The sequence below is a fragment of the Vigna angularis genome, chromosome 3 (genome assembly GCF_016808095.1).
Source record: "Vigna angularis cultivar LongXiaoDou No.4 chromosome 3, ASM1680809v1, whole genome shotgun sequence".
NCBI lineage: Eukaryota > Viridiplantae > Streptophyta > Magnoliopsida > Fabales > Fabaceae > Vigna > Vigna angularis.
In genome coordinates this window covers 16,987,887-17,003,016 of record NC_068972.1, presented here as the reverse complement: position 1 = coordinate 17,003,016, position 15,130 = coordinate 16,987,887, and the positions used below count along the sequence as shown (strand labels likewise).

At 33.5% G+C, this 15,130-nt stretch overlaps 3 protein-coding genes across 5 annotated transcripts; 2 read left to right on the top strand and 1 right to left on the bottom strand.

Annotated features, from left to right (window-relative positions):
* The first annotated feature begins 1,752 nt into the window (after nucleotides 1–1,752).
* Nucleotides 1,753–3,187, top strand: LOC108318738 (peroxidase 5). The gene is made up of 2 exons (XM_052875259.1): nucleotides 1,753–2,140; nucleotides 2,232–3,187. Exons 1-2 carry the CDS (start codon nucleotides 1,922–1,924, stop codon nucleotides 2,985–2,987), a joined length of 975 nt encoding a protein of 324 aa, XP_052731219.1. The 5' UTR covers nucleotides 1,753–1,921; the 3' UTR covers nucleotides 2,988–3,187.
* A 1,632-nt stretch (nucleotides 3,188–4,819) lies between these two features.
* On the top strand, nucleotides 4,820–9,121 carry LOC108325899 (uncharacterized). Of its 3 annotated transcripts, XM_017559027.2 has the most exons (9): nucleotides 5,080–5,194; nucleotides 6,543–7,029; nucleotides 7,234–7,267; nucleotides 7,412–7,648; nucleotides 8,012–8,101; nucleotides 8,361–8,426; nucleotides 8,544–8,635; nucleotides 8,718–8,765; nucleotides 8,845–9,121. In XM_017559027.2, the coding sequence occupies exons 2-9, from the start codon at nucleotides 6,749–6,751 to the stop codon at nucleotides 8,957–8,959; spliced, it is 963 nt and encodes a 320-aa protein (XP_017414516.1). In that variant the 5' UTR covers nucleotides 5,080–5,194; nucleotides 6,543–6,748; the 3' UTR covers nucleotides 8,960–9,121. The 3 variants fall into 3 exon arrangements, with proteins under 3 accessions (XP_017414514.1, XP_017414516.1, XP_017414515.1); XM_017559025.1 differs by lacking the exon at nucleotides 6,543–7,029 and having other exon boundaries at nucleotides 4,820–5,194; XM_017559026.2 differs by lacking the exon at nucleotides 5,080–5,194 and having other exon boundaries at nucleotides 6,355–7,029.
* Nucleotides 9,122–10,952: 1,831 nt separating this feature from the next.
* Nucleotides 10,953–12,391, bottom strand: LOC128193302 (peroxidase 5-like). Its single transcript, XM_017556166.2, has 2 exons — nucleotides 12,004–12,391; nucleotides 10,953–11,912 (listed from the first exon to the last, which is right to left on the bottom strand). Exons 1-2 carry the CDS (start codon nucleotides 12,220–12,222, stop codon nucleotides 11,157–11,159), a joined length of 975 nt encoding a protein of 324 aa, XP_017411655.1. The 5' UTR covers nucleotides 12,223–12,391; the 3' UTR covers nucleotides 10,953–11,156.
* Between the last annotated feature and the right edge of the window lie 2,739 nt (nucleotides 12,392–15,130).

Genomic DNA, 15,130 nt, shown 5'->3' with positions numbered 1-15,130 from the left:
TGTAGCAACAAATTTATTTCCATCAGTAAAATTTCGTCGACTCATATAATTTTGTAGTGATTAAGAGTATACACTTGCTTGGTTGTAATAGAATGATATCATCAAACACAATCGTCCTTATACAAAGTCTTTATGTTTGGGGTGTTACATAAGTTCAAAAACATCAAATTTTACTTCTTCATATTGAAGTTTAACTTTGAGCTTCCCATCAACATTAACAACCTTACTTAAACAAATTCTTTATATTTCGAGTGTTGCATAACTTCAAAAACATCAAAATTTACCATCTTGAACTTTAACTTTGAGCTTCCCGTCATCAATGTTATTAACTTTGTTGTTTATAAAGTCATGATTCTAGTATGGTTGTTGAAACACCACTAAAGCCCTTTGCTTTCTAGGTTTTTTTTCTCCTTATGAATTTTAATCTGGGCCATGTTGGGATTGTGTCAGGCAACAAAAGTAATTCATAATCCTATTCGACAACTTTCCAAAGATCCAAAGTATCTTGGAAAGCCTCAAGTTTTATAATCCAGAAATTGTAGTTTTCCATAAGAGGTGTTACTTAGGATAAATTTAATTCAATATTCATATTTCCAAATTCGTAAGAAGATAATTCTAGATAACAAATTATTGGAGATACAAAAGAAACTAAATTAACATAGGAGTATAGGACACAACATGTTGACTTTTTTTTATGATGAATCTAAATAAATGAAATAGTTTTTCCTATTAAAATAGTAGCAACACATTTATAATGATTCAAGTAAAAATAGAAAACATTCGCGTGTGGATAGAGGAAAAACTTACGAAAAAATATATTTAACATGAACAATTATATGTTAATACAAATTTTTTTGACAACATTTTAACACAATATATCATATTTTTATTAGATTTAGAATACATACTATAATAATAAATAAATAATAAATTAATAAGAAAATGATATATGTATATGTGAAAAATATATATCTGAAAATTTCCATTTAACATATATGATATGGGCGGCGAGGAAAGGAAAATTCTGCCAAATTTTCTAGGCACCAAGCAAACAAGCTTAAATGCTGTTTTTATATACACTACCATTTTAAATAAAATAACAACAAAAATCATTCTTAACAAATCACATGATAACACGAATTCAAGTAGTGGAAAATTAAAGAATGATTGTATACGTATCTAAATATCTAAAGTTTTGTGAAATTTTATGTACGAGAACAGTAGTAATAGTAGTTGGATGGTTTGCATACAGGAATTTTGGTAAAAGTTGTAACGCTTCATGTTATATATATATAATCATGTTTGTACATTCTGAAAGATATAATGGAGTTGGCTTTAAAAAAAATTAAAAAAACATTTAATTAGTGATAATGCCATCCAATCATAGACTATATATAATATAGTGAGATAGTAAGAATTTGTCTTCTTTAATATTCAATAAACATATTAATACTAGATGATTTAGTAAACATTTTAATACTATATCGATCAAATTTTTATATTTTGTGTTCTTATGACAGAAGACAAAGGTTATCGTTGTGATGTGATGTTTGAAAAAGAAATCGTCTTTGCCCTTATACCAGGTCTTCCATGTATTAATAGAAAAAGCTCTTACTTAATCAAACTAAGTGAAATGTCATATTCAGTAATTAAAGGCATGAAAGAATAGACAAATTCTCCGGCAGGTCAGGTGGCTGAGGCAGCAAGTAGTCATATTGTCCAAATGACGAATATTTCAAAGTCCGATTGCTTGAAGCAGCATCTAACGCTGCAGGCTACAGCCAAAGACACGTTTTGGTTCAAAAAGTAAGAGCTACTCTCACCTTTCACTACATTTCTCAACCTATAAATACATTTCTCTCTTCCCTCTTCTCTCAAACATATACTTCCTCTCATTCATATATACTCTCCACTCCCTCCAATGGCTGCATTTGCACAACTCCATCTAATGCTCTCAACCTTCTTTCTAATGCTCTCTATTTTGCCATCCGCCTCCGCTTCTTTGAAGGTTGATTTCTACAAAACCACGTGTCCTTCTGCGGAAGCAATAGTCAGAAGCGCTGTGGATAAAGCCGTTTCTCTCAACCCAGGCATAGCTGCTGGTTTGATCAGAATGCATTTTCATGATTGTTTTGTGAGGGTAAGCACTTCATCTTCTTCATCACTGCCTAGTTAATGAGTTTATTAGTGAAGTCAAATACACTAAAAAGAATTACGTTGTACACATGCAGGGCTGTGATGGTTCTGTGCTGTTGGAATCCACACCGGGGAACCCATCAGAGAGAGACCACCCTGCCAACAACCCAAGTCTACGAGGCTTCCATGTCATCGACGAAGCCAAGGCCCAAATAGAGGCAGAGTGTCCACACATCGTGTCCTGTGCAGACATTCTCGCTTTTGCTGCTCGAGACAGCGCCAACAAAGTTGGAGGCATAAACTACGCAGTGCCGGCTGGACGCAGAGATGGTCGTGTCTCCATCAGAGACGAAGCGTCACAACTGCCCCTTCCAACCCTCAACGCAGACCAACTCATCGATAACTTCCGACAAAAAGGGTTGTCTGCAGATGAAATGGTGACACTTTCTGGAGCCCATTCTATTGGTGTGTCACACTGTTCCTCCTTCTCCGACCGCTTGCACTCTTTCAATGCCACCTTTCCTCAAGATCCTTCCATGGATTCCAAATATGCTACGTCGTTGAAACCCAAGTGTCCACCGGGGAGCGATAACACGGTGCCTCTGGATGCCTCCACTCCTAACCGTTTGGACAACAAATACTACACAGAGCTGAAGAACCACCGTGGTTTGCTTACCTCGGATCAGACCTTGCTCGCCAGCCCCTCAACCAGGCCAATGGTACTCACCAATGCTAAATATTCTTCAGTCTGGGCTCGCAAGTTTGCTAAGGCAATGGTCCATATGGGTTCCATTGACGTCCTCACCGGTTCACAGGGCGAGATCAGGACCCGTTGTTCCCTCGTCAATTGACTCTGCACATCCTTATTCACCCGCTCTCCTAATTTCACTCAATTGTTCATATACCTCCAAATATCTATTTCTTCATTCTTTCCATTCTTTCCCTTCTATTAACTAACTCACCCTTGTTTGTAATCTTCTCCCAATTCAATTCTATTCTATATTTGTAACCCATTCAATTGAAAATTATTGTTTTATTTTTTTTTCTTAATTGCAATATTGTTATCTTCTTTTTATTATACAATTTTGTACGAGACACGTTAAAACATTTTTTTTATTTATTTCTCTAAACTAATTTTTTTTGTTTTTCTTTTTTATTTCTCTAAACTGTTTTTTTTATGTATTTTGATTATTATATTGTTCTTTTCCGTAACCATGTTTTTACATTATTATTTTTTTCAATATAAAGTGATAAAAATGGATTTGGACATATATTGGAGGAAGATGTATGACTACATATTATAAATTTAACCAGAATTCTCATAGGATTTATTCTTGTTTGAAATAAGAATATTATGATTTGTTGAATGAGAGAGATTAATGTATATTACAGCTATATCACTTTTATCTTGAAGATATTATTACTTTACTCTTAGAAAAAATATTATGTGTCATGTCCTAGAATATAATTAGAAAATTATAAGTTTAATGTTTAAATTTGTGTTTTGAATGAATTTTATTATTAAGAATCTTGATAATGGTGTACAAGTAGAATTTGATTCTTTGGGATGTATGTTTCTTTTTTAGGATATCACTTTTATTGTAAATAGTTTATAAAATGTATAACAATTAAATTCAATTTATACTAGTTTAACCACATTTGCAAGATGCTTGTTGGTGTCAGTGATGTTCCTAATCGCACTATTGCATAAACACTGTAGGGGCTCGCTAGAGAAGTTGAAACGTGAACACCGTATAAGAAAAATAAGAAGATCTTGTAGGTGGTGTTGATGGCTCTGATATCCAATGTGGTGAGTTCGGTCGACGGTGGGAGACAATGACAATAAGTCTCTAGGTTACAGTGGTGTTGGTTTGTGTTAGAGAAGATAAATAAATGTGTATATGTTGACGCTGTACAAAAATTTGTCGTTCTTTTCATAGACAAATTTACTAAGAATTATTCTCTTGATAATTCATATTTCATATATGATAAATTTTACCAACAGAAAAATCTGTCAATAAATAAAATATATATTATTGACAAATTTATTAACGAATTTTGTTAATAAATAAAATATATTTTACCGATAAATTTTTTTGTTGATAAAATTTCGTTAACAAAATTCATAGATGATTAAAATTTCAAAATTCATCGATAAAATTCGTGAATAATTCAAATTTACCAACAAATTTATTTTTGTAGATAAATTTCTGTCAATAATTTTATAAATTTTTGTAAAGTTAGTTTATAAATTAGTATCTAAATTAGTTACTACAACTACTAATTATTTTTTGTTACTAAAATTTGTTATTATTTAAACATTTTTTGTAACGAAAATTTTAAAAAATAACAAAACGTCTCATTTTTTTAAGTATAAAATAACCTAAAATAAATCAGTTTAAAAATGAAAAGAAAATACCTTTTTTAAATTAATTGTCGAAAAGGAGTATGAAAACTGAGAAGAGGTCCTCTCTCCGTGCCTCTTCTCAGAACTATTATGGGAAAGAAATTCAGGTGTGAACAGCTGCGTCCCCACCAGTTCCTAACTCTGTCGCTTAAGCACATTCTTTCTTGAACGATCCCAAACCAGACGGTCAAACTCAAAAGTCAAAACTACCAGTTGGCAATGGCAAGTACTATATAACTGTAGAATGTCCAACCTCTACCAAAACAACCTCCAGAGTGTTAAAAATCCCTGTGTCTCTTATCAGGAAATTATGCAGCAAGCCATTGTCTAAGGTTGAATGATGAAGAGCATGGCATCAGAATTAGCGTGGTACGATCTGGTATGTTATGGCATTGTTGGTGTGACCTCCGTAGGTTCCTTAAGTGTGCTTTGGATGCACGAAGGGGCCTCCAAAAGAGAACTGAGGCCATTAGATGAGACCCTTCTGGTGGGTGGCGTGAGCAGCAGCACCAAGTTATGGAGCAGTTGTTGGCCAGGAATGCACCCTTTCTGGCTCTTGCTCATGCGTTTTCTTTCCTTTCTCACCCTTGCCGTCTTCCAAACGTTGGATGTTCGTGACTACGATGTTACCATCTTTGTTTACTACACAGAGTATACTCTTCTCTTTCCCTCCAATTTCCACCTTATTTAATTTTCTACTTATACAAACTTTATCCTTTCATTCTTATTCTCAAAAATCTTTTTCTTAATCTTCATACACTAAATTTTTGGTTTCCGTAAGAAGTAAAAAAATAAATTAAAATTGTAATAACTGAACTGATGTTTTTCTCTTTAACTAAAAGATATAATTTAGCCATTTGTATTAATTTATGATATTAATATATATCTTAATTTTACATACATTGTATTTCAAGTTATTATTGTTGATTGGTATTGTTATATATACTTTATTCAAATTTAAAAAAAATTATAATAGTATACTTGGTTTAGATTTTTGAATGCCAATGAGTTTTGATTTTAGTTTAGAGTGTTAGAAAATCATGATAATATATTTATTTAATATTTTATATATTTTAATTGAAACTATTTTAGTTATAATCTTCTGAATCGATTTTAGATATAAGGTTTTGATATCATTTTAGCTAGTGTGAAATCAGTAAATCATGATTTCAGTTTGAACAAAGTTTTTCTTTGTTTTCTAATTTATAAAATTTTAAATCTTGATTTTAGTTCTTGTGAATTTTTATTTTAGTCTCTTTGTAAAGTATTATTCTTTTAAATCTGTGTATCTTTGAAATTTAAAATTATAATCGTTAGCCTTGAATATTGATTTTAAGATATATAAGCTATATTTATTATACGAAACTAAACAATTTTGTTGAGCATACCGACATTGTAATTTAGCAATGTTACTTGACATATTTTATTCAATTCATACATAGTTAATTAGTTAAAATCCCATTGTAATTTTCAAAAGAATAAGCAAATATATATTAGAGGGAAAGTAACTTCATCTTAATCATATCAATGAGTTCATTTAGTACTTTTTTAATAACTTATATTCTCACAACACACAAAAATAGATATTATGAAACATAATTTAATAAAAATAATAATAATAATGTGTATAATTTCCTATATTTCTCCTTAAAGTTTAAAAAATATGGTGAAAATAAATCACTGTATTTAAGTCCATTTCTTACAAGTTAAAATATTAAAAAAAGTAGTTTCGATCAAGCTTAGTTCTAAAAATCATTTTTCATATTTCTATTTAGAATTTGATATAAAATATTAACATATTAAGTTACCAACATAAAATAAAAATAAAAAGTAAACCAATTTCATAAATATTTAAAAAATACATTTGATCTTAAAATAGTAACACATTAAATTTATATATAGAAATAAAAATTAGCGAAGATAGTATAAAAACTAAGGAAATCATAGGAAACAGTTATGTCTGGTCAACGGTTTTCTGACTTTCAGCTTTGTGTTTCAGCTGCCTCTCTCCTCCCGTTTGGCCTCTGATCCAACGGTTTTTCAAACTCTATCATTTCGTCTTCTCCTTCACAATTCCACTTCCACCAACCAATAGCCCCTTCAACTGTCTTATAGCGTATTTCGAAAGTCTTTCAGAATTCGGGAATCGCATTTGCTCTTTTAATTGCTAGATTGTGAAAATCACACCAATTCGTGAATCCATTGATGTCAGAGGTTGGAGACAGTGAGGGCTACAGGTACTGGTTTCGATGGCAAGTTCCTGTTTGTGCTCTGATCCTCATTGTCACTGTCATAACATCCTCAGTGCTCATTGTAAAGGTCAAAGCACAGCCCTTTTACCACAATCATCTGTGGATCCCCTGTTGGAGAAACCTCACTCCTCTGTGGCTCCTCCTGTACAGAGCTTTCGCATTCCTTTGCTTGGCTCGCATTCATTTTGATATCATTGCCTTGGATGGACCCTTTTCTTTCTATTTTTATACTCAGTAAGATCATTGATTTTCCCTTCTTTCTATTTTTATGGCCACTGGGATTATCAAATGGAACTCAGTAACCTGGCAAATTTTCTTATGACTGTAATTTGAGAAATCAAATTACCCCGTAAAAGGGATTCGCGTGATTCTTTTCTTGTTCATTGACCGTGAGGACAATTTGATTTTATTTTATCTTTTTGCTTCTTCTAATTTCAGGTGGACTTTCACATTGGTTATGATATACTTTGCTGTAAGTAAATCGCTACCATCTCGAATTTTTTGAATTATGATCTGAAGTACACAGGAAAATCACATGTTCTAAGGAATCGGGAGATATGACAAGTGCAGTTGAAGGTATATCATCTAATTCGCGTTTGTATTTTTGTTTATGTAGTTGGGGACAATAATATCTGCACACGGATGTTGGCAGTACATAAACAAACCTCCGCTTGAAAATGAGGAAATTGCTTTGTTTCTGAGAAAGGACTTGGAAGAGAGCATGCCTACAAACCCTATTCCCTACAAAGATAAAGAAATGAAGGGTTCCATCAGGTTTCAGAGCCAACATGTTGAAGAGGAGTTTAAACAAAGAGTTGGATTCTGGGGATACGTCATGCAAATCATCTATCAGGTTGGTCAAACCTAAATTAGATTCCAATTTTCCTCTAGATAATTATTGTGACAATTGTTACTTGCTGATATGTGTGGTTTTAGACGAGGTTAACTGGTAAATGATATCGACTTTGAAGTCTGACAAGTTTATGCATATACTATTTTTGGGTGTTATATGTAAACTACTACAGCTTCTACTTAAGTGATACTGTAAGCATTGAAATAGATATTACCAAAGTAAGCGTTTCACTTAGTTTACGGTATGCCACACAATTCACAATATCCAGGATCTTGAAGGATACTCCTCCCTTTCTTTCATTTTTCATTTTTTTTTTTAATTTGTCACCACTAATGCGTTGAACTGATATTCTGCATTTCACAGACAAGCGCAGGAGCTGTCATCCTAACAGATATTGTATTTTGGTGTGTTATTGTCCCATTCTTATCAATTTCTCATTTCAAGCTAAACATGGTGAGAGTAATGTAACCCTCTCTCTCTATAAGCTGAATTTTATATATTTCCCATTTCTATTCTTGTGCTTTCAATGCATACAAGTAGTAGATTTGCTATACTTAAACCTTGTTTTTCTCGCTGGTTCACAAGTTGCATGATGATTTTTCTCTAATGTTTTGTCCTAACACCATTCAAAAAGGCCTTAATAATTTGGCTATATGGATGAAGAATCGATTATATTAGACGGTCAATGACTTTGGCTGGTTTTCATTGGCAGTTGATGGGTGCCATGCATAGCCTGAATGCAATTTTCCTTCTTTTGGATACAGCGTTGAATAATCTTGTAAGTAACACTCAACCAAATAACACATGGCACTGATTTAAGAAGGGTTAGATAGTTGTGGTTAAGCCTTCCCATTTGAAGCTCATAGTTTGAATTTGCCATGTTCTTCTTTTCCAGCCCTTTCCTTGGTTTAGAGTCGCATATTTTGTGCTCTGGAGCTGTGGGTACATAATTTTCCAATGGATCATCCACGCCTGTGGTTTTACGTGGTAAGATGTAACTGTATTTTCATACTAATTGCATTATCAGCTAAAAGCTTCTTTCATCACCCATAGGATTTCTTTCTAACAGGTGGCCATACCCATTTCTTGAGCTTGATACCCCGTGGGCTCCCATTTGGTAAAATACTATATCACTACAAATGCTTTCTATACCAAACAAAAAAAATATTATTTTTACATATTTATCTACTATACAGGTATTTGTGCTTGGCGGTAGTTCACATACCCTGCTATGGCTTGTATTCATTGATAGTCAAAGCAAAATATATGATTCTTCTCAGATTCTTCCCTCGCTCACTTTTTAGGATATAGTAGTTTGGTTGTCATATATAAATTTTGCAAAAAACTAGGAGTGGCTTGTTTACATGTCTTGATAAACAAAAATTGGGTTTACACTTTAGACAGTTTTTTTTCCCTTCTAGTGTTATTCTTGCAAATGCTTCAAATTGGATTAAATACTACAATTTTTTTTAATGATTTGTGTACTCTAGGAAATTTCATATCAGTTCGTGTAGTTTAACAATGAAAAAAAGAGGTCATTTTCATAATTTCGCTTCTCAATCAAATTTTCTTTGAAAATTCTGACTACTTATCAATACCTGCTCAACAACTTGTTAATTAGTAGTACTTACAAGAATGAATAAATAAAATAACTGCAGCTTTATCTCCAACGGCAAGTTCCTACACAATAATATAGCCCTGAAGCTCAATAACATGAACCTATAAAATGCGAGATTTTAATAATAATTATATAAAAAGGAAACCAACCAAACACTAAAGGGACTTGTCTAGATTGATTATTTTTGGAAATTATTTACACGTGCAAAATGGATTTATAACATTTCCCATTCAATATTATCACAACAAAAATTAATATAAAATCTGATCAATGACATTTTTATAAATAAAATGAACAATTTTGACGTACGAGAGAGACATATATTTGGAGAGGCATCAACATCTAGTGATTTTTAAACATTTAAAAGAGTTAGATGAAAGGAAATGTTTCTTGAAGAGCTTAACATCGGTTGGCGGGGAGCACGTCATACCTCGTTTAGATGTCGAATATAAATGAGTATGATGTCTAATAATGTAAAATAAAATAAAAAAACTCACCTCAGAATGACCTCTCTTGTATCTTTAAAATGTCAAAAACTAGGGGTCAGACATCATATTACCTTTAGACATCAAATTTTGTGGGAGGAGAATGTCTAATGGTGTTTAAAACATTAAAAAATGTAGCGCGAAAGCCATTTTCCTCTACCCATTAGACGTTAGTCTTCCATATAATATAATGTCTAAAGAGATATGACGTCGGTCCCCGATAAAATCCAACGTCATATGTTGTTTAAAGAATTAAAAAACAAATAGCGTGAGAGTATTTACTTTCATTATTTATTCGTGTTACCTCCTCTCGAGCCTCTTAACAGTTACACCGATGTGTGCAACCATCACCAAAGGTAAGGTTTCAAACATAAGTGTTATTTTTTTATCATATAATCTACTTAGTTATATTAATATTATCCTATGTTTCCAATATAATTAGAGTTGTGGGGTAAGTCTAGATCACAGCAAATTCAAGTACTATATCCAAAGGTTAGAACTTATTCATCTTAAAGTTATTAGTTTTCACATGTCAATTTATGACCTTGATATGTGATTCTTTTCTTTGTCATGTTTATTGTAACAAGATGTCAGATTCATGTACATGTGATTATTATGTCACGTCTTAGATCGAAACCATCGTTCAATCATGAATCAGGGAGGATTGGACTAGGTAATGATACATACATTTCACATATTACAAATTACATCAAACTTTAAACATTAGTATGCATATATAATGAAGTTGTGTTATTTTTGGAGCGCTTCAATAATCTATTATTGAAATTGTTGTCTGCTGACTATTAAGTCCTTCACTAGGCTCGGTCTAACCTAACATCATCTCAGTAATAGCTTGCATTAGTCCAATCCAACAGAGTTCAACATAGTCAAACCCAATACCAGAACTACAATATCCTGACTAAGAACACACTCAATCTAATGATATGTAAACTATTAGAACTTGTATGACACTTATAATATTGATAATACTGAGAATTAGTTTAGTTTGGATATTGGTACTAGAAATATGTTTGCTTGATGAGTTTGGTATTGTTTGACGTTTGTATATGTTAGTACCTTAAGTTTAGTCTTTGCTATATGTTTAGAGAAATATATAAAAAATTAGTTTAGAGAAATAAATAAAAAAAATGTTTTAACGTGTCTCGTACAAAATTGTATAATAAAAAGAAGATAACAATATTGCAATTAAGAAAAAAAAATAAAACAATAATTTTCAATTGAATGGGTTACAAATATAGAATAGAATTGAATTGGGAGAAGATTACAAACAAGGGTGAGTTAGTTAATAGAAGGGAAAGAATGGAAAGAATGAAGAAATAGATATTTGGAGGTATATGAACAATTGAGTGAAATTAGGAGAGCGGGTGAATAAGGATGTGCAGAGTCAATTGACGAGGGAACAACGGGTCCTGATCTCGCCCTGTGAACCGGTGAGGACGTCAATGGAACCCATATGGACCATTGCCTTAGCAAACTTGCGAGCCCAGACTGAAGAATATTTAGCATTGGTGAGTACCATTGGCCTGGTTGAGGGGCTGGCGAGCAAGGTCTGATCCGAGGTAAGCAAACCACGGTGGTTCTTCAGCTCTGTGTAGTATTTGTTGTCCAAACGGTTAGGAGTGGAGGCATCCAGAGGCACCGTGTTATCGCTCCCCGGTGGACACTTGGGTTTCAACGACGTAGCATATTTGGAATCCATGGAAGGATCTTGAGGAAAGGTGGCATTGAAAGAGTGCAAGCGGTCGGAGAAGGAGGAACAGTGTGACACACCAATAGAATGGGCTCCAGAAAGTGTCACCATTTCATCTGCAGACAACCCTTTTTGTCGGAAGTTATCGATGAGTTGGTCTGCGTTGAGGGTTGGAAGGGGCAGTTGTGACGCTTCGTCTCTGATGGAGACACGACCATCTCTGCGTCCAGCCGGCACTGCGTAGTTTATGCCTCCAACTTTGTTGGCGCTGTCTCGAGCAGCAAAAGCGAGAATGTCTGCACAGGACACGATGTGTGGACACTCTGCCTCTATTTGGGCCTTGGCTTCGTCGATGACATGGAAGCCTCGTAGACTTGGGTTGTTGGCAGGGTGGTCTCTCTCTGATGGGTTCCCCGGTGTGGATTCCAACAGCACAGAACCATCACAGCCCTGCATGTGTACAACGTAATTCTTTTTAGTGTATTTGACTTCACTAATAAACTCATTAACTAGGCAGTGATGAAGAAGATGAAGTGCTTACCCTCACAAAACAATCATGAAAATGCATTCTGATCAAACCAGCAGCTATGCCTGGGTTGAGAGAAACGGCTTTATCCACAGCGCTTCTGACTATTGCTTCCGCAGAAGGACACGTGGTTTTGTAGAAATCAACCTTCAAAGAAGCGGAGGCGGATGGCAAAATAGAGAGCATTAGAAAGAAGGTTGAGAGCATTAGATGGAGTTGTGCAAATGCAGCCATTGGAGGGAGTGGAGAGTATATATGAATGAGAGGAAGTATATGTTTGAGAGAAGAGGGAAGAGAGAAATGTATTTATAGGTTGAGAAATGTAGTGAAAGGTGAGAGTAGCTCTTACTTTTTGAACCAAAACGTGTCTTTGGCTGTAGCCTGCAGCGTTAGATGCTGCTTCAAGCAATCGGACTTTGAAATATTCGTCATTTGGACAATATGACTACTTGCTGCCTCAGCCACCTGACCTGCCGGAGAATTTGTCTATTCTTTCATGCCTTTAATTACTGAATATGACATTTCACTTAGTTTGATTAAGTAAGAGCTTTTTCTATTAATACATGGAAGACCTGGTATAAGGGCAAAGACGATTTCTTTTTCAAACATCACATCACAACGATAACCTTTGTCTTCTGTCATAAGAACACAAAATATAAAAATTTGATCGATATAGTATTAAAATGTTTACTAAATCATCTAGTATTAATATGTTTATTGAATATTAAAGAATTAAAAAGTTTTACACAAATTCTTACTATCTCACTGTAAAAATATATATATATATATATATATATATATATATATATATAGTCTATGATTAGATGGCATTATAACTAATTAAATTCTTAATTTATCATACCTGAAATGTCTTTTTAATTTTTTTTTCAAAGCCAATTCCACTATATCTTTCAGAATGTACAAACATGATTATATAACTTGAAGGTGTTAGAACTTTTACCAAAATTCCTGTTTTCATACCATCCAGCTACTATTACTACTGCTGTCGTACATAAAATTTCACAAAACTTAGATATTTAGATATGTACAATCATTCGGTAATTTTCCACTTCTTGAATTCGTGTTGTCATGAGATTTGTTAAAAATGATTTTGTTGTTATTTCTTTTAAATGGTAATATATGTAAATGAAAATCAGAAAAAAAAATACGTGTGCTCCCATGTACTCTTATTTTTCATTTCACTGATACCAATACATAAAAATCAGAAAAAATGAAAATAAAAAGAATTGCAATTCGAAATGCGGCAACCGACGTTGGATTTGCGACAGGAACAAATACGAAAATTAAATAAAAATTGAAAGTGCATGACGAACGAAATAGGTTAGGTGGAGGGAGAACTCCAACATCTAGGCTTTGTTGTTTTGGAGGGATTTGGGAGAGATGATTTGAATGAATTTTAGTGTATTTGAGTATATTTAAGGGTAATTTTTTTATTATTTTTTTGAGTGGATTTGTGAATAATTGAAAGTGGATTTGGAAGTAAAATTTATGAGAATTAGTGTAGGATTTAATTGATGTGACAAATAAAAAAATTTATTTAATTGATAAAAATTGAAAATTACCAAAATATCCCTAATTATTAAAATAATATAAAATATTATATTTAATTATAAAAATATTTATATAGAGAAAAAATTTAACATTAATTTTGAAAATATACAAAAATTATAATTTAGTAAATAAGCTCTTCTTTTCCATGGCAACTAGAAAAGACAAACCCATAGGTATTAAATTAAAAACCACCTGTAGCTGCGCGGCAGTGTGGAAACACAATCGCGTCACATACAGGGATGAAGAGAAGAACCTTGCAGCAAAAGAGATATCTTCCATGGTGCTGTTTAAGATGAAGGAGGTTGCCAAAGCCTATCTGGGTCACGCGGTGATCATTGTCCCTGCTTATTTCAGCAAGGACAAGTGAGGACACAGATGACATTTCACATAAAATCCCTCCAAATCTTCGTAATACAGCGAGATGATCGAAATTGGCATATCCCGCAAATCAGTGCAATCTCTTCCTCGCATATCCATCAAAACGAACACCCTCTATCTCGCAAATCATTCCTCACAATCTCTCTTCAAGAGTGTTTTCTCCTCATCCGAACACAACATTAAGCTTGTTTGCTTTGTGCTTAGAAAATTTTATGGTGGTGTACCTTTGGGAGAATCTTTCACTCCTTGCCGCACGTGACGTGTGACAAAACTCTATTCAAAGTCTCTAAGGTCATCATAGGGAATGGTGGCTATATTTCTACAAAAGTAAAAGGAACCATAGTAATTTCAACGAGCACAGGTACAAAATCAATCACAAATGTTCTTTATTTTGCTAAGTGTAGGTGAGTTGATGGAAAAGAAATTTAAAGTGTTCTTTGACCATCAACATTGTCTTGTCTATGACATTGCTGGCCGGGAGGCTCTAAGGATTAAAATAAGAGGTAAAAGCTTCTCATTTGATTCAACAAAGGAGGAGCAAGAAACCTATTACACTCAAGTTAATCTCACATAACTCTGGCATAAGAAACTTGGTCATTGTCAATAGAAAGAATGTTGAAAATAAAGAAGAACAACATGTCAAGAGTTGTACCAACATTTTCTGATCATTTATCAAACTGTAATGCTAGTCAATTTGGTAAACAAAACAGAAAGTTGCAGCTAATTCACACTGATATGCATGATCTCAAAGAACACCATCAGTACAAGGTAGTCTATACTTTGTACTGTTCATAGATGATTTTACAAGAATGTGCTGAATTTTTTTCTTGAAATTCAAGCATGAAGTGGTTGGACTATTTATGAAGTTCAAGAAAATGGTGAAAACTCAAAGTGGCTACAAGATTCAATTTCTAAGATCAGACAATGGGAAGGAGTATACATCAACAAAATTTAACCAATTTTGTGAAGAAGCAGGAATATGAAAGGAGAGACAAATATGTGATGGAGATGGCTAGATGCATGTTGCATGAGAAGGAGCTGGCTAAAACATTTTGGGCAGAGGCGGGTAATACAATAGTTTGCTTGCAAAATTAGCTTTCAACCAAGGCCTTGAAAAGCTAAAACTCCATTTGAGGCTTGGTATGGGTATAACTTCTCTAGCCTTTCCTAAAGTATTTTGTTGTGTCTGTTT

Bases quoted from the DNA above. Each gene is read 5' to 3' on its own strand.
- LOC128193302 (XM_017556166.2), bottom strand. From the start codon at position 12,222: ATGGCTGCATTTGCACAACTCCATCTAATGCTCTCAACCTTCTTTCTA. The intron at 11,913-12,003 runs GTAAGCACTTCA...GTACACATGCAG, and splicing joins TTCATGATTGTTTTGTGAGG to GGCTGTGATGGTTCTGTGCT.
- LOC108325899 (XM_017559025.1), top strand. From the start codon at position 4,881: ATGATGAAGAGCATGGCATCAGAATTAGCGTGGTACGATCTGGTATGT. The intron at 8,102-8,360 runs GTGAGAGTAATG...TTTCATTGGCAG, and splicing joins CTCATTTCAAGCTAAACATG to TTGATGGGTGCCATGCATAG. The intron at 8,427-8,543 runs GTAAGTAACACT...CTTCTTTTCCAG, and splicing joins ATACAGCGTTGAATAATCTT to CCCTTTCCTTGGTTTAGAGT.
- LOC108318738 (XM_052875259.1), top strand. From the start codon at position 1,922: ATGGCTGCATTTGCACAACTCCATCTAATGCTCTCAACCTTCTTTCTA. The intron at 2,141-2,231 runs GTAAGCACTTCA...GTACACATGCAG, and splicing joins TTCATGATTGTTTTGTGAGG to GGCTGTGATGGTTCTGTGCT.